General features: G+C 44.1%; 1 protein-coding gene across 3 annotated transcripts in view; it reads right to left on the reverse strand.

Annotated features, from left to right (window-relative positions):
• Positions 1–912: 912 nt before the first annotated feature.
• Positions 913–19,718, reverse strand: part of LOC129820704 (immunoglobulin-like domain-containing receptor 2) — a 28,470-nt gene continuing 9,664 nt past the window's right edge. Inside the window, exons 4-9 of one of the 3 annotated variants that reach the window (XM_055877575.1) lie at positions 10,933–10,989; positions 9,370–9,516; positions 9,063–9,227; positions 6,398–6,599; positions 5,464–6,184; positions 913–2,018 (exon numbers count right to left, since the gene is read on the reverse strand). In XM_055877575.1, the coding sequence (XP_055733550.1) occupies positions 1,983–2,018; positions 5,464–6,184; positions 6,398–6,599; positions 9,063–9,227; positions 9,370–9,516; positions 10,933–10,989 (1,328 nt within the window). In that variant the 3' untranslated portion in view covers positions 913–1,982. Of the gene's footprint in view, positions 2,019–5,463; positions 6,185–6,397; positions 6,600–9,062; positions 9,228–9,369; positions 9,874–10,932; positions 10,990–19,718 lie in introns of all 3 variants that reach the window. The other 2 variants (XM_055877574.1, XM_055877576.1) reach the window with 2 other exon arrangements.

Raw genomic sequence — 19,718 nt, forward strand, 5'->3', positions numbered from 1 at the left:
GTTCTATTCTAAGGCTGTATTCATACTGGTGGTGTGGTTCTATTCTAAGGCTGTATTCATACTGGTGGTGTGGTTCTATTCTAAGGCTGTATTCATACTGTTGGTGTGGTTCTATTCTAAGGCTGTATTGATACTGTTGATGTGGTTCTATTCTAAGGCTGTATTCATACTGGTGGTAGACAGTCACTATAAAGTTTGGCCAAGTACCAGCATTGAAGGGTGGTGACGTTAAACAAGCCCAGGAGCGCTTTTGTGTTTATAGTTTTTTCAACTCTCTCTCCAACATGCAGTCAAGCTTTATTCACTCAACACAAAGACAGGCCAGCTTGAGTTCCACTCTCAACAGCTCTTCTGGATCCAATGTAGAGCTTAGAAACCTTGTAAAATGTGCTTTATAAATTAAATGTACGCCATTCGTACAGTGAAGAGGTATTCTGCACCTGTCATGGCCAGATGCTGAAGCGAAAGCTCCCTTCTGGAATTGTGATGTCATCCTGGAACACACGCATCTTGGTCTATCCTGGTGGAATTTAGAATCCTGTTATAGTTCCTGTTTCACCCTATTTGTCATGGTCAGCGTAGTGACCAGTGACCAGTGCTCAGTGCTGTCCCACATTCAGAAGGGACAGACATTTCAGTCACTGGTGTCTTATGGAATAAGAGATAATGATGTATACATCGTTGTAAAAGCACATCTGCATGTGTGAAAATGTGCTAAATAAATGGTAATTGACAGAAAAGGCTTGGAAGAGCTGTTTATGTCTGTGGTGTTTGTGTGTGTAAATAAAGTAATGAGCAAGCACTGTGTGTGTGTATTAAGCGGTTAACATAGATTGCGATAAGAAACACACGCAACACATCCAATGTAAACAATCATAAAAGGGCATAGTAATCACACACAATGGCACAATCTAAGATAGTGTGTTTATATCAAAATCAATGTCAAACAAGTGAAATACAAACATCTGCTATGGCTGAATGGCAGTTTCAAAACACAGTTACCTGTGGCCAATAACGGCATGTCCAATTAATACTGTGGGCTAATAAAGAATACTATTACAGTGCAATTGCAAACCTGTAATATAAATTCAAGCTCAGTAGGTACAGTACATTTACAGTAGGTACAGTACATGACACACACACACACACACACACACACACACACACACACACACACACACACACACACACACACACACACACACACACACACACACAATGAAGGCAGGTGAACCTGAGTTGTCTTTTTCATGGCACAATTGACACCTATTATATGTTTCTTATAGTCTGATGAAATGTATGACACGTGGGGGAGCATTGGATTTACAATTATAATGGCAAGTTGGCATATAGTTGTTTAGAATTGATCAAAACAATCCTGAACTTAACACACATCAATTGATCATATGAAGTTTCTTTGATGACTGCTTTCCTTTTCTTTAACCCCTTATCTTAGCTCTCCTCCACACCTAATCAATACCTATCAATCTATCCCTACCAATAGCCCTAATCGTATCATTGTTGTCAGCGTAACTTCACGGGAACTAGCTTTCACCGTGCTTTATAGGTGAGAGAGGGGGACTGCTCTGTGGAATGCTTGGTTTGAGTTTCACAGATAAATCTAAATATGGACATACAATACAGTACACATTCACACAAATGCTTTACACCCACACATACCAATTCAAACGGTGTGTATGTAATGCATCTACGCTCAACACACATACAAACAAAATGGTGTCCAAATGTTCCTTAAATCAATGCATAAACAATGCACGTTCCATTGTCTTCTCGTGATCCATGCAAGGTGCCTCCCTTCTGTGGATGGAAACTTTCTATTGGATAAGCCTCTTCAGGTTGTTGATGATGAGGATGATCAGTTAGTCACTCCCAGGCTGATGCATGATGTTTTAAGTGAGTGATGTGTGATTCTCAATGCTGGCAGTGCTGTGCAGGCACAGGCTTGAGTTCTCTCTGGTGTGTCACACTATGAGAGAGTCTCTGCTCAGAGCAGGGGTCTGTTAAAAGAAAAACACCAAGAGCCATGTTAGAGACCATGCAATCATGCCACTCATGCTTGACTAGTCAGGCCTGGTCAGTGAGGCAATGTGGGAATCCACAGCAATCATGCCACTCATGCTCGATTAGTCAGGCCTGGTCAGTGAGGCAATGTGGGAATCCACAGCAATCATGCAGCTCATGCTCTGTTATAATGTCTGCGAGTGAGTACCACGAGAACATGATACAATCACATACAGAACATGCATTATTTTTGGTATTAAGATTTGACCTTTTACCTTTGAAATAAAGCATTAAACTTGAGGATGTTTTCTTGACTACATTATTTACGAAATATTGATCTAAATTACAACATCAAAATAGTGCTTTCCGCCTCTCTTTTCACATAACAACCAATCAATATGAAATACTGTTAAAAAATGTTTTGATTTATACAGCGCATTTGGAAAGTCTTCAGACCCCTTCCCTTTTACCACATTTTGTTACGTTACAGCCTTATTCTAAGATTGATTAAATAAATGTTTTTCCTCATCAATCTACACACAATAATGGCTCCTGAGTGGTGCACCGGTTTAAGGCATTGCATCTCAGTCCTAGAGGCGTCACTACCGACCCTGGTTCGATTCCAGGCTGTCTCACAACCGGCCGTGATTGGGAGTCCCATAGGGCGGTGCGCAATTGGCCCAGTGTCGTCCGGGTTAGGGGTTGGCCGTCATTGTAAATAAGAATTGTTCTTAACTGACTTGCCTAGTTAAACAAAGGTTAAATACTTTTAAAAAATGCCCCATAATGGAAAAGCGAAAACAGGTTTTTAGAAATGTTTGCAAATGTATAAAAACCAAAAAACTGAAATACTTTATTTACATAAGAATTCATACCCTTTGCTATAAGACTCGAAATTGAGCTCAGGTGCATCCGGTTTCCATTTATCATCCTTGAGATTGTAGATTGTAGAAAGTCCACCTGTGATAAATTCAATTAATTGGACATGATTTGGAAAGGCACACACCTGTCTTTATAAGGTCCCACAGTTGACAGTGCATGTCAGAGCGAAAATCAAGCCCCCAAAGGACTTGTCTGTAGAGCTCAGAGACAGGATTGTTTCAAGGCACAGATGTGGGGAAGGGTACCAAACAAGGTATGCAGCATTGAAGGTCCTCAAGAACATGGAGGCCTCCATCATTCTGAAGTGGAAGAAGTTTGGAACCAGCAAGACTCTTCCTAGATCTGGCCGCCCGGCCAAACTGAGCAATCGGGGGAGAAAGGCCTTGGTCAGGGAGGTGACCAAGAACCCGATGGTCACTCTGACAGAGCTCCAGAGTTCCTCTGTTGAGAACCTTCCAGAAGGATAACCATTTCTGCAGCACTCCACCAATCAGGCCTTTATGGTAGAGTGGTCAGACGGAAGCCACTCCTCAGTAAAAGGGACATGACAGCCAGCTTGGAGTTTGCCAAAATCCACCTCAAGGACTCTCAGACCATGAGAAACCAAGATTGAACTCTTTGGCCTGAATGCCAAGCGTCACATCTGGAGGAAACCTGGCACTATCCCGACTGTAAAGCATGGTGGTGGCAGCATCATGCTGTGGGGATGTTTTTCAGTGGCAGGGACTAGGAGACTAGTCAGGATCGAGGGAAAGATGAACGGAGCAAAGTACAGGGAGATCCTTGATGAAAACCTGCTCCAGAGCGCTCAGGACCTCAGACTGGGGTGAACATTTACCTTCCAATAGGACAATGACCCTAAGCACACAGCCAAGATAACACAGGACTGGCTTCGGGACAAATCAAATCAAATGTATTTATATAGCCCTTCTTACATCAGCTGATATCTCAAAGTGCTGTACAGAAACCCAGCCTAAAACCCCAAACAGCAAGCAATGCAGGTGTAGAAGCACAGTGGCTAGGAAAAACTCCCTAGAAAGCCCAAAACCTAGGAAGAAACCTAGAGAGGAACCAGGCTTTGAGGGGTGGCCAGTCCTCTTCTGGCTGTGCCGGGTGGAGATTATAACAGAACATGGCCAAGATGTTCAAATGTTCATAAATGACCAGCATGGTCAAAGTCTCTCAATGTCCTTGAGTGGCCCAGCCAGAGCCCGGACTTGACCCCGATCAAATATATCTGGAGACACCTGAAAAAGCTGTGCAGCGACACTACCCATCCAACCTGACAGAGCTTGAAAGGATCTGTAGAGAGGAATAGGAGAAACTCCCCAAATACAGGTGTGCCAAGCTTGCAGAGTCTTACCCAAGAAGACTCAAGGCTGTAATCGCTCCCAAAGGTGCTTCAACAAAGTACTGAGTTAAGGGTCTGAATACTTACTATGTAAATGTGAAATTTCAGATGTTTTTTTTTTAGTTGCTAAAATAAAATAAAGTTTTTGCTTTGTCATTATGGGGTATTGTATGTAGATTGATGAGGGGGACAAACTTTTTAATCCATTTTAGAATAAGGCTGTAACGTAACAAAATATGGAAGTCAAGGGATCTGAATACTTTCCAAACGCACTGTAAATATTGAACAAAAATATAACCGCAACATGTAACAATTTCAACGATTTTACTGAATTACAGAACAAAAAAGGAAATCAGTCAATTTAAATAAATAAATTAGCACCTAATCAATGAATTTCACGGGCAGGGGCGCAGCCACGGTTGGTGCTGGGAGGGCATAGGCCCTCCCACTGGGGAGCCAGGCCCAGCAAATCAGAATTCGTTTTTTCCCTACAAAAGGGCTTTATTACAGACAGAAATACTTCTCAGTTTCATCAGCTGTCCGGGTGGCTGGTCTCAGACAATCCCGCAGGTGAAGAAACCGGATGTGGGCTGGCATGGTTACATGTGGTCTGCGGTTGTGAGGCCAGTTGGACGTACAGCCAAATTCTCTAAAACAACGTTAGAGGCGGCTTATGGTAGAGAAATTAACAATTCAATTCTCTGGCAACAGCTCTGGTGAACATTTCTTGCAGTCAGTATGCCAATTGCACACTCCCTCAATTTGAGACATCTGTGGCATTGTGTGACAAAACTGCACATTTTAGAGTGGCCTTTTACTGTCCCCAGCACAAGGTGCACCTGTGTAATGATCATGCTGTTTAATCAGCTTCTTTATATGCCACACCTGTCAGCTGGATCGATTATCTTGGCAAAGGAGAAATGCTGACTAACTTCAAAAAAATAACTTTTTGTGCATGTGGAATATTTCTGGGATCTTTTATTTCAGCTCATGAAACATGGGACCAACACTTTACATGTTGCGCTTATATTTTTGTTGAATATAGTTTAAAAAAACAACACCCACAAATAAAGATGATCTAACCATCATGGGTTTAAAGTTGGTGGTCTGTTAGACCTACTGGACTTACTACCTCTGAGCTCTTGTAGCTGGGATAACCTGAGAGTGGTAGGGTGTTCTTCAACATGACCCTCCTACAGGTAACTCACCATATTTCGGTTGTTGTCCCTGTCCTCTCTGCCTGCCTGTATGGTGTGGGCCAGTCCTTTAGGGGGACGGGTATAGGAGAACGATTGCATGGCCTGGTCAGTGGTGCTGTATCGTTCTGAGGGCGATTCGACCATGCGGTAACGTTCAGTGGTTGGGTTGACCATCCGGTACCTTTCCATCTCTAGCTCTGAGTATGGAGGCAAAGGGTCATCCTCCTCGGGCCTGTTGGTAGGTGACCGGCTGTAGAAACCGTCGCTGCCCTTGCCCTTTGAACTGCCCTTGGAGGGAGTGTCACTGTCCTCGTCAACCCGCCCCTTTCCTCTCTCCCCCTTCTCTCCTGCTCTCCCCCTCGCCTTGCGCTCCAATAAGTTGTTGAGGAAGGCGTCATCGTAACCCCTCCGCCCCTGGGTGTGCTGGTGGGGGCGAGAGGGGAGATCGTCCCACATGTCCCTCTTCTTCTGCGGAGGTGGGCTGCGGCGGGGGTGCCAGTCATCATCCCTGTCTCCATGGAAACGGCGTGAGGGGCTGTGGTCCCGGTACGGCGGGTAGTGCTCTCGCCCCCGTAGTTCCAGGTCGTAGTCCCTGTCCTGGTCACGGGGGTCGCCCCTCCGGGCACGGGGGCCGTAGGACATAGCAAATTCCTCCAGCTCATCCAGAGAGCCAGTACGCCCCCTGGAGCCCAATGTCCTCCTCTCCAGGTGCACAGAGCGAGGGTTCCACCTGGAAAACAGGGAAGACAGGGGGAATCAGAGTATATAACAGATACACAAATGCAGACAGACAGTGTTAACTAGCATTTTAGTCCTACATTGAATACAATATAATCAGCAATGAAATATCCAATATCTATACAACATCCTATTCTCTCTCTTACACACACACACCGGGTCAGAAAATGTGAGTACTTTAGATACAGTTCAAACTCAGTGGTACCTGCTGTCTTGCTCGTCATCAGTGTGGTTGCCACGGTAATGCCTGGGTCGACGACTGTTGTGCACAGGAGCTGCCGTGAGCTCTGATTGGTCATCGAGGTCAGCGATGGGTGGGAGAGCTTTCATCTGGACTGTCCGATAGGTCTGCCGGAAATCCGTGTCCCATCCCTCATGCAGAGAGCTGAGCTCTGATAGGCTACTGGCTGCTGGGACAACACATCACTATGGAGACCGTTACTGCTTTCAATACATTTTTTCAATGTTATTAATGAACTGTTTCCACAGCACATTTCTTTGCAACACGGTTCTATTTACAGCATGTTTATGCTTCAACACTTCTAATCCAATCACAGACACATCATCAAATATCACCCCTAATGCAAACAACATCTGATAGCCATAGACATCTGTGTAAATATAGATTGGTTATTTTCAAAGCAAATGCTTTTGCTGATGGCCCTCATCGTACAGATAGATGTAGGATCTTAATTACAAGTTCTCACAGTCTCACATCAGAATGAGATGTTCATCCATGTTTCTCAAACGTAAAATGTCTAAGTTGTTCCAGCCGTTTTAAGGTTAGGCATTAACTTTGAATGTTTAAGCTAAGGGTTAAGGTTTGTGATTGGCTTAAAACAAACATTTTAAAAACAACTTTTTATCGCTGGATTTGACCATTCAACCTTTGGAATCAGAGGCAGAAAGTTATGCCCATCCACCATCCCCCATCCCCCATCCCCATCCACCATCCCCATCCACAACCCAAACCGACTTGAAGGTAACAGTGCTCACTGTTGCCCCTAGTGGCCGGTTTTAACATCATCTCCCGAATGTCCACAGACATGGATGGATGTCAAATACTGACTAGTATCACGCGTGACCTGCCTGAATTTGATCACCCAACAGGAATTTAAAACTTGTAGAGTATTCAAGATTTAAAAAGGCTTCTAAAGTTTGTAATTTCCACTGATTTGTCCTAACAAAAAATGTATCAGAAATGTCCGTGAATTATAATCCACACAATAATTCACATTTCCTGTTGCTGCAGGATTATTTTCCATGCTCTTAGTTTGGGAGAGACATTATAAAAGGTATCTGAGTCAATTATGAAGTGACTATACGTCACATAGAAACAGAATGCATAAAATGAGAATTGATTCTGTGGAACACATCCAGCTTTTGTCCGCTATCTTGGAATTTCAAATGACAATATGCTTTACACTGCACTACACAAATGTCTGTGTGCTTAAAACAAAGCACTATGGATACCTTCTTACACTGCCACTGGTATGTTAATGAACTTAACATGTGAAATACAGAACCATACAATATTATAGTTTCTGATAAAAAAAGCAACAGTCTAGTCAATTTACAAGAATATATATATTTTTTTGTTGCCATTTAACAGATGCTCTTATCCAGAGCGACTTACAGTTAGTGCGTTCATCTACAGATAGCTTGGTGGGACAACCACATATCACAGGCAGAGAAAGTAAATGCCTCAATATCGTAGCTATCAGTAGAGTCAGAGCTAGAAGGGAGGAGGGGGGGTCAAGTACAAGTGCTGTTTAAGTGTTTTTTGGGGGGAGGGTTGTTGTGAGGGAAGGATTATTTAAGATACTCTTTGAAGAGGTAGGGTTTCAGATGTTTTTCGGAATAAGGGCATGGACTCTGCTGTCCTAACTTCAGGGGGAAGCTGGTTCCACCATTAAGGTACCAGGACAGAGAAGAGCTTGGACTGGGCTGAGCGGGAGCTGCCCTCCCGGAGGGTGCACTGATGTCTTTCAGCGATGGTAAATCTTCATCCATGGCCAAAGGTGTTCTGAAGACATCACCATCCCACCCCAACGGTCGGTCTGATCTCATGGTATAACTATATGAAAGTCTACTTTAAAACATTAAGATAACACAGAAAACAAGTTGGTACTTACTAATGTTGACAGAAAGAAGTTTACAAGTGGATAATAAATCATTTTTATGATGGTTTATAGGCAGTTTATAGGTAGTTCTTCAAATGTTACCAAACTTCATTTGACTGATTCGACACAGATGGATTCTCTCAGCTGATGGTATTGATGACATTTAGTGTAATCAAGGTTGGTTTGTTACAAATGGGGTAATGAATAGTTAATAGAGAATGTAATGAAGGGTTTCAGATGAGGATGAAACCAACCTCTACTAACAATGATACACACCAACCCATCCCCACACCAAACCAACCCATCCCTACAAACACACACACACACACACACACCAACCCATCCCCACACACACCAACCCCCCCCCACACACACACACACCAACCCCCCCCCCCCCCCCCCCACACACACACACCAACCCATCCCCACACCAACCCAGCCCATTCCTACACCAACCCAACCCGTCCCTACACACACACACACACACACACACACACACACACACACACACACACACACACACACACACACACACACACACACACACACACACACACACACACACACACACACACCAACCCATCCCCACACACACACCAACCCATCCCCCCCAACACACACACACACACCAACCCCCCCCCTCACCACACACACATCATGCAAAACTACATTTCCCACAATGCACAGTTGCTTGTCCAGTTCCTGCAGTCGGACAGGACGAGCCCAGGTGTGGGGCGGGTCACTCACCCCCAGCCAAGTTGTTCTCCACTGAGGGGAGGGAGACCATCTTAGGTTCCGCGAGGGACGGCGGGGCGAAGGGGACCATGGTGGGGACTCCAGGGATGCAGTAAGGGGGGTACACAACAACCTGGGGAGGCTGGCCCCTCTTCACCATCTTCCCCGCCTCATAGACTGGAAAACACCGACAAATGTAAGACTGTGTAAGACCGCTAGTGAATGTAAGACCATGTGTGTGTGTGTGTGTGTGTGTGTGTGTGTGTGTGTGTGTGTGTGTGTGTGTGTGTGTGTGTGTGTGTGTGTGTGTGTTACTCACGGTGGAGTGGGCAGCAGCAGGTGTCGGGGCAGCAGCAGCAGCGGAGGTAGCAGCAGCAGGAGTGAGGGCAGCACTGACACCAGCAGATCCCCATCAACAACAGGAACAGGATACTGCCCAGCACTACAGATCCCACAAACACCCACTCTGGAACACAGACGCAGATCAATGAGACTACACATCCCACAAACACACACTCTGGAACACAGACACAGATCAATGAGACTACACATCCCACAAACACCCACTCTGGAACACAGACACAGATCAATGAGACTACACATCCCACAAACACCCACTCTGGAACACAGACACAGATCAATGAGACTACACATCCCACAAACACCCACTCTGGAACACAGACACAGATCAATGAGACTACACATCCCACAAACACCCACTCTGGAACACAGACACAGATCAATGAGACTACACATCCCACAAACACCCACTCTGGAACACAGACACAGATCAATGAGACTACAGATCCCACAAACACCCACTCTGGAACACAGACGCAGATCAATGAGACTACACATCCCACAAACACACACTCTGGAACACAGACACAGATCAATGAGACTACACATCCCACAAACACCCACTCTGGAACACAGACACAGATCAATGAGACTACACATCCCACAAACACCCACTCTGGAACACAGACACAGATCAATGAGACTACACATCCCACAAACACCCACTCTGGAACACAGACACAGATCAATGAGACTACACATCCCACAAACACCCACTCTGGAACACAGACACAGATCAATGAGACTACACATCCCACAAACACCCACTCTGGAACACAGACACAGATCAATGAGACTACAGATCCCACAAACAGTAGAGATACACATCTTGTTACTTGAGTGAGTTACTACATGTTACTTACTACAGCTACATCTTCTGCATGTCTGTCCTCTCTCCACATCCGTAAAAACCATTGACATTTATGGTAATAATAACCCTCCAATGTTCAGGGTGTAGAGAGGCAGTGCTTGCTGGCTTATCACAGCCTCACGTCACTAAAGCATCCCAACACTAATGATGAACTTCCTCTGGCCGTGACCAAAAAACGACAAACACGCCACTTTAGTCAGACCCTTGTGAAAACACACATCCCAAGTGGACCTCTTCAGAGAGAGATCTCATCTTCAAAAGAGAGAGGGCATAGGGTTTCTTGTGAATAAGTCCTGTAGCAAGAATATGATTGTGATAGTGAGAGTGAGTTAATGCTTGACTGTGCAGAGGCGGAATATAAGACGAGGCAACGAGCTGATTTGTCCTTTACTCTGCAGTTGTTAAGTCATTCAAGATTCACAGAAGCTGATTGTACAGTGAGAGAACAGGGTGAGCAGAGCCAGAGCAGGTGATGCCACCGAGGGAACAGGTAAGGAAGGAACAGGTGGGGGGAAAAGGCAGCCATATTTGGCACACACACACACACACACACACACACACACACACACACACACACACACACACACACACACACACACACACACACACACACACACAGTAGCCAGTGGGTGAGGAAGCAGGCAGCCGTACCTGGCATAATCTCCACATCAAACTCAGGCAGGAGATCGTCCAGCACACCTGTCCTACCTGCAGAGAGAAGGAGAGCAAGAGGTGAGGCGCTGCAGACAGGAAGTAGCAGTGGGCAGAGGTCAAAGGTGAGGCAAATCAGCCAAACAGATGGAGTTATTGACTAAGAGTCATGCATAGAGATTACCAGACAGATTAATCGAAAGAAAAGTCGAGGAAAAGAACAGTCAAAGTATTCTTTAATACCTGATTCTAAAGCCAAAGTGATCATCGTCATCATTAATCATTTCCCATGATTCAAGTTAATAGGAGTGAAGACAAAGTTCAAAGTGTCACGCTAATAGATCTTCACACCCACTTCACACACACTACCCCAGGCTAGGGGGGGATGGGAAAATGGGAACCAAGTGTAACGGGGACACCCATTTCACACACACTACCCCAGTCTAGGGGGGATGGGAAAATGGAAACCAAGTGTAACGGGGACAGACACTTCACACACACTACCCCAGTCTAGGAGGGGGGTGGGGGGGGGGGTGGGGGGGGGGTGGGAGCCGAGTGTAACGGGGACAGACACTTCACTGAAGCATTCTGGGACACCAATTAATCATTAGAGCTCATAGGGGAAAGAGGGTCAGACAAACGCTATCGCCATGGTAACAACGGCTGCTTTGTTTCTGCTAAACGGTGAGAGAGAGGCACACAGAGGAGACAGAATAGTTAAGGGAGATAAAGACAGAGAGTGAGAGAGACACACAGAAGAGGAGACAGAATGGTTAAGGGAGATAAAGACAGAGAGTGAGAGAGGCACACAGAGGAGACAGAATAGTTTATGGAGATAAAGACAGAGAGTGAGAGAGACAGAGGAGACAGAATGGTTAAGGGAGATAAAGACAGAGAGTGAGAGAGGCACACAGAGGAGGAGACAGAATGGTTAAGGGAGATAAAGACAGAGAGTGAGAGAGAGAGACAAGGCAAGAAGGGCATTCTATGCCATCAAAAGGAACATAAATTTCAACATACCAATTAGGATCTGGCTAAAAATACTTGAATCAGTCATAGAGCCCATTGCCCTTTATGGTTGTGAGGCCTGGGGTCCGCTCACCAACCAAGATTTCACAAAATGGGACAAACACCAAATTGAGACTCTGCATGGAGAATTCTGCAAAAATATCCTCCGTGTACAACGTAGAACACCAAATAATGCATGCAGAGCAGAATTAGGCCAATACCCACTAATTATCAAAATCCAGAAAAGAGCCGTTAAATTCTACAACCACCTAAAAGGAAGCGATTCCCAAACCTTCCATAACAAAGCCATCACCTACAGAGAGATGAACCTGGAGAAGAGTCCCCTAAGCAAGCTGGTCCTAGGGCTCTGTTCACAAACACAAACACACCCCACAGATCCCCAGGACAACAGCACAGTTAGACCCAACCAAATCATGAGAAAACAAAAAGATAATTACTTGACACATTGGAAAGAATTAACAAAAAAACAGAGCAAACTAGAATGCTATTTGGCCCTAAACAGAGAGTATACAGTGGCAGAATACCTAACCACTGTGACTGACCCAAACTTAAGGAAAGCTTTGACTATGTACAGACTCAGTGAGCATAGCCTTGCTATTGAGAAAGGCCGCCGTAGGCAGACATGGCTCTCAAGAGAAGACAGGCTATGTGCTCACTGCCCACAAAATGAGGTGGAAACTGAGCTGCACTTCCTAACCTCCTGCCCAATGTATGACCATATTAGAGAGACATATTTCCCTCAGATTACACAGATCCACAAAGAATTCGAAAACAAATCCAATTTTGATAAACTCCCATATCTACTGGGTGAAATTCCACAGTGTGCCATCACAGCAGCAAGATTTGTGACTTGTTGCCACCAGAAAAGGGCAACCAGTGAAGAACAAACACCATTGTAAATACAACCCATATTTATGTTTATTTACTTTGACTTGTGTGCTTTAACCATTTTTGCATTGTTACAACACTGCATATATATATAATGTGACATTTGTAATGTCTTTGTTGTTTTGAAACTTCTGTATGTGTAATGTTTACTGTTCATTTTTTATTGTTTATTTGACTTTTGTATATTATCTACCTCACTTGCTTTGGCAATGTTAACGCGTGTTTCCCATGCCAATAAAGCCCCTTGAATTGAATTGAATTGAATTGAATTGAGAGAAGGATAAAGGGCAATGGAGAGAGAGAGAAATAGAAAGAAAGAATGGTGTTGAAATGGGACCATGCCCTCACCCAAACGCCAAAATAAGATAACTAATCTCTACGTTTATCTCTTTAGACAGGTTCAACGGGGATGCTAAAATACCTGGTTTACACACATGAAGTGTGTTTGTGTGTTTGTGTAGGCCTACATATAAATACTAAATTGAGTGTGAATGGCCTCTTTAGTTCAACAGGTCTGCTAGCTGTAGTTCAACAGGTCTGCTAGCTGTCGGGGCAGACTAAACTCCCACGGCCAGACAGGCTCCAGCCCATGCTGAGTAGGCAGTAGTCAGAGAGAAGTTTCACACTCCTCTCGTCTGATAAAACACACACACACACACACACACACACACACACACACACACACACACACACACACACACACACACACACACACACACACACACACACACACACACACACACACACACACACACACACACACACACACACACACACACACACACACTGATCCTACCACCCTGCTCTGGCACTTAGTCATATAAACCCAGCTGAGCTCAGTAACCTGAGAGAGGGAGAAACTATGTGCCTCTGAGAGGGGAAGGAGGTGAAGGAGGATGGGAGAGAGGGAGAGAAAGAAAGGGGAGAAACTATGTGCCTCTGAGAGCGGAACACGGTGAGGGAGGAAACGGAGGGTTTCCACGAGTTACCACAGCCACAAAGTCAAAATTGGCTATATCGTAAAAATGTATGTAAACAAAAATGTGCTTTTTGGTCTTAAGGTTAGGGTTAGGCATAAGGTTAGCATTGTGGTTAAGGTTAGGGTTAGGCATAAGGTTAGCATTGAGGTTAAGGTTAGGGTTAAGGTTACATTTAAAATCACATTTTAAGAAGATAAATTGTAGAAAAAGGCAAGGTTTATGACTTTGTTGTTGTGGTAACTAATGACGACCGGAAGGGAGGGAGGGGAGAAACTATGTGCCTCAGAGGGGAAGGTGAGGGATGAGAGGAGGGAGGGAGAGAGAGAAGGAGAGAAGACACAATGATAAGAAGACAGGGGGAAGAACCGGTAGAGGAAAATAGGTGCTTCAGAGTAGAATACCAAAAAATAAAAAGCTGTGAAAAATGTAGTTATGAGAAAGAGAGGAGGAGAAGGAGAGAGGGAGGGAAGCGGAGAGAAAGACAACAGAAGGAGAGAGGGAGGGAAGCGGAGAGATAGACAACAGAAGGAGAGAGGGAGGGAAGCGGAGAGAAAGACAACAGGAGAGAGGGAGGGAAGCAGAGAGAAAGGCAACAGAAGGAGAGAGGGAGGGAAGCAGAGAGAAAGGCAACAGAAGGAGAGAGGGAGGGAAGCTGAGAGAAAGACAACAGAAGGAGAGAGGGAGGGAAGCGGAGAGAAAGACAACAGAAGGAGAGAGGGAGGGAAGCTGAGAGAAAGACAACAGAAGGAGAGAGGGAGGGAAGCGGAGAGAAAGACAACAGAAGGAGAGAGGGAGGGAAGCGGAGAGAAAGGGAGAACAGGAGAAGGAGAAAAGGAGGGAATCTGAGAGAAAGAGGAACGACTGTAGAAGGAGACAGTTTAGCCCCACCATGTTGGCACAGTCATCTGTGCGCTATGCACTGAGCTCTCCTAGCTCTCAACAGTCATATAAATACAGCAGACAGTAACCTGAGAGAGAGAAGGGAGACTGGCCCCACTCGGTGAGAGAAGTAGGAGGAGGGTTCTCCACATAAACAGACTAACTCTGAAGGAATTAAAATGGGTTCAACAACTCAAACTCTGGTGGTGTGTGTACAAAGCCAAAGTCAGCTCGTCTGCTGTCCCACCACACCACTGACCCTTAACATGCGACACCACTGACCCTTAACATGCGACACCACTGACCCTTAACATGCGACACCACTGACCCTTAACATGCGACACCACTGACCCTTAACATGCGACACCACTGACCCTTAACATGCGACACCACTGACCCTTAACATGCGACACCACTGACCCTTAACATGCGACACCACTGACCCTTAACATGCGACACCACTGACCATCAGGGGTAGCAGGTAGCATTGGGCCAGTAACCGCAAGGTTGCTTGATCGAATCCCTGAGCTGACAAGGTAAAAATCTGTCGTTCTGCCCCTTAACAAGGCAGTTAACTCACTGTTCCCCGGTGTGCCGCCATTGTAAATAAGAATTTGTTCTTAACTGACTTGTCTCGTTAAATAACATTTGCATGCTACGCCACTGACCCTTAACATGTTTTAGTCTTGCCCCCCCCCCCCAACAAAAATGTTGCCATTGAAACACCTTAAGAAGTGGATTACATAGCTCACAACAATTAACTAGAATGTGTAATTACCTTTTTCCACATATGTACTCTATGTTGTGAGCTCTATGTTCTGTAGCCTATGTCTACCTGGCCTATACTGACACTATATTTGAGGTTATAAAGGTTTATATATGGCTATGTCAGGGTTATGTCTGTTGTTTTACAACGGTAAGCTCAGCCAAACAATAGGTCCTCTCAGAGAGGATCAGAACCATGCAGAGCAGCAGCGTTGTCATGGCAGCAGTTGGAAGTGCACTTTGGAATGTAGAGCCGGGACATGTATAATACAGCACATCACTACGAACCATATCAAACAAACACATACACTTACTTACACTAGGTGCTGTGGTTAGGTTCAGAAAGTGAGAGAAGACAATAAATAAGTGTTTCCTATTCCCACAACTCCCAACTTCCAAATCCTTTCAGACAATCCTTTTTCAAACAGAAATTTGCATCCTGTAGCACAAACTCCCCAAAATTCTGGGACACTGTAAAGGCCATGGAGAATACGAGCACCTCTTTCAGCTGCCCACTGCACTGAGGCTAGGAAACACTGTCACCACCGATAAATCCACAATAATAATTGAGAATTTCAATAAGCATTTTTCTACGGCTGGCCATGCTTTCCACCTGGCTACCCCTACCCCGGTCAACAGTGCTGCACCCCCCACAGCAACTTTCCCAAGCCTCCCCCATTTCTCCTTCACCCAAATCCAGATAGCTGATGTTCTGAAAGAGCTGCAAAATCTGGACCCTTACAAATCAGCCGGGCTAGACAATCTGGACCCTCTCTTTCTAAAATTATCTGCCACAATTGTTGCAACAGCTATTATTAGCCTGTTCAACCTCTCTTTCGCATCGTCTGAAATTGCCAAAGATTGGAAAGCTGCCGCGGTCATCCCCCTCTTCAAAGGGAGAGACACTCTAGACCCAAACTGCTACAGACCTATATCTATCCTACCCTGCCTTTCTAAGGTCTTCGAAAACCAAGTTAACCTCTATGTTTGGAAAAATAACGTTCCCAAGGTAAACAGACTATTTCTCAGGCCCAGATGCTAGAATATGCATATAATTGACAGATTAGGATAGAAAACACTCTAAAGTTTCCAAAACTGTCAAAATATTGTCTGTGAGTATAACAGAACTGATTTTGCAGGTGAAAACCTGAGGAAATCCAACCCGGAAGTGCCTTTAATTTGGAAAAATCCCTGTTCCATTGCCTGCCCCTCCTCCATTTAAAGGGGTATCAACCAGATTCCTCAGGCTGTGACCAGGCTTTAGACATAGTTTCAAGCTTTTATTTTGAAAAATGAGCGAGATTTATCAAAATGCGTCAGGTGTCCTTTGATTATTTCCTGAGAGTTGTAGCTCGACATTTTCTTTCTCTGTAGTATTGAATAGTTTACCGTCCGGTTGAAATATTATCAATTATGTATGTTAACCTGTTGGGGATGGGGGCGCTGTTTAGACTATTTATGCTAATTTGGCTAATTTTTTAAACGGCTTCCCACAAAATCCTTGATCGTACAATATGCATATTATTATTATTATTGGATAGAAAACAGTCTATAGTTTCTATAGGAGTTGAAATTTTGTCTCTAAGTGGAACAGAGCCCATTCTACAGCAATTTCCCTGACATGGAGTCAGATTTGAGAAATGTTGGCCACTCTTCTGAAGGCAGTTAAAAGGGCACTGTCGTTGCTATGACTATACGGACACTTCTTACGTCTTCCCCTGGATGCCTTTACGTGATGACGATTCCAACGGGGTCGATTGCGCGTTCACAGGCCCTACAAATGAAAAAACCCTGAAGCTAGTCATTCTTTGGGAGCTGCGTCATGAGCCTAGAGGACACCGGCGCGCACCTGTTCCAAGCGTTAGTTTAGCCTGTTATATTTCTCCGGTCATCTTTTCACTCGTTATAGGAGTTAAAAACATCATAAGGTAGTTAATTTAAAGCGTTTTATAGCAATTTATATCCGTTTAGTGCGATTTTGGGACATTTATTTTTGCAACGATGTGAAAAGTTGGGCACGCTTTTCAATTCATCCCGAACGCAGTTGACATTTCCACATGGCAAGAGGACAGCTTTCCACCAAAAGACGATTTCTCCCAAGAAAGGATCCTTTGCCCAAGATACTGATGGAAGAACAGCTCAAGGTAGGACATTTTTATTATGATAAATCGTGTTTCTGTCGAAACATTTTAGTGGCTTAGGACGCCATGTTTTTTGACGTAGCTTCGCTTGGCGCAAACTGTATTGAAAAGTAAGGATAAATTAAAAAATGTAATAACGCAATTGTATTAAGAATTAAATTGTCTATCAATCCCTGTCCACCCTATATTTTTTAGTCACGTTTATGAGTATTTATGTATAAGAGTAGATCACTGTCTAAGTGGCGCAAGGACTTTTTCTTTACCAGCTTGTCTACATTTCACATTGTCTAACCATGATTTTGGTGGCTAAATATAAACATTTTCGATCAAACTGTATATGCATGTTGTAATGTGATGTTACAGGAGTGTCATCGGAAGAATTCTGAGAAGGTTAGTGAAAAAATTAATATCTTTTGGCGATGTTGACTTTTATCGCTCACTTTGGCTAGAATCAATGCTGGGCTGCTAATTGCTATGTGCTAAGCTAATATAACGATTTATTGTGTTTTCGCTGTAAGACACTTAGAAAATCTGAAATATTGTCTGTATTCACAGGATCTGTGTCTTTCGATTCGTGTATGCTGTGTATTTTTACGAAATGTTTGATGATTAGTAGTTAGGTAAACACGTTGCTCATTGTAATTATTCTAGTCCATTTGTGATGGTGGGTGCAATTGTAAACTATGCCATCTACCTGAAATATGCACTTTTTTCTAACAAAACCTATCCCATACCATAAATATGTTATCAGACTGTCATCTAATGAGTTTTTTTGTTGGTTAGGGGCTATAAATATCTTAGTTTAGCCGAATTGGTGATGGCTACTGGTGTTGGTGGACAAATAAAAGATGGTGGATTATGCTAATGTGTTTTTAGGTAATAGATGTACATCTTTACATATTGTGTCTTCCCTGTAAAACATTTTAAAAATCGGAAATGTTGACTGGATTCACAAGATCTGTGTCTTTCATTAGCTGTATTGGACTTTAATGTGTGAAAGTTAAATATTTTAAAAAAATATTTTTTTTGAATTTCGCGGCACTGGTTTTTCAGTGGGGGGGGGGGGGGGGTGTGCCGCTAGCGCCACGCTGATCCTAGACAGGTTAAAAACAACCTGAGGATTGATTATAAAAAACGTTTGACATGTTTCTACGAACATTACGGATACTTTTTGGAATTTTCGTATGCCCTCGTCTGCCCTTCAGGACCGGCACGAGCCTGTGGTTTTCTGAACATAACGCGCAAACCAAATGGAGGTTTTTGGTTATAAAAATCATCTTCATCGAACAAAAAGAACATTTATTGTGTAACTGGGAGTCTCGTGAGTGCAAACATCCGAAGATCATCAAAGGTAAGCGATTAATTTGATTGATTTTCTGACTTTCGTGACCAAGCTAATTTGCGGCTAGCTGTTCTTACTGTTTTGTCTAGTGATTGATAAACTCACAAACGCTTGGATTGCTTTCGCTGTAAAGCATATTCTCAAAATCTGACATGATAGGTGGATTAACAACAAGCTAAGCTGTGTTTTGGTATATTTCACTTGTGATTTCATGATTATAAATATTTTTAGTATTTCTTTTGAATTTGGCGCTCTGCAATTCAGCGGTTGTTTACGAAAATTATCCCGCTAAAGGGATCCGTGCGTCAAGAAGTTAACAAACAGATCACCGACCATTTCAAATCCCACCGTACCTTCTCCACTATGCAATCTGGTTTCTGAGCTTTGTCATGGGTGCACCTCCGCCATGCTCAAGGTCCTAAATGATATCCTAAACGCCATCGATAAAAGCCGTATTCATCGACCTGGCCAAGGCTTTCGACTCTGTCAATCACTGCATTCTTATCGACAGACTCAACATCCTTGGTTTCTCAAATGACTGCCTCTCCTGGTTCACCAACTACTTCTCAGACAGAGTTCAGTGTGTCAAATCGGAGGGCCTGTAGTCCGGACCTCTGGCAGTCTCTAGAGTGCCACAGGGTTCAATTCTCGGGATGACTCTTTTCTCTGTATATATCAATGATGTCGCTCTTGCTGCTGGTGATTCTCGGATCCACCTCTACTTAGGCAACACATTCTGTATACTTCTGGCCCTTCTTTGGA

This window comes from Salvelinus fontinalis, chromosome 23 (genome assembly GCF_029448725.1).
Source record: "Salvelinus fontinalis isolate EN_2023a chromosome 23, ASM2944872v1, whole genome shotgun sequence".
Classification (NCBI taxonomy): Eukaryota; Metazoa; Chordata; class Actinopteri; order Salmoniformes; family Salmonidae; genus Salvelinus; species Salvelinus fontinalis.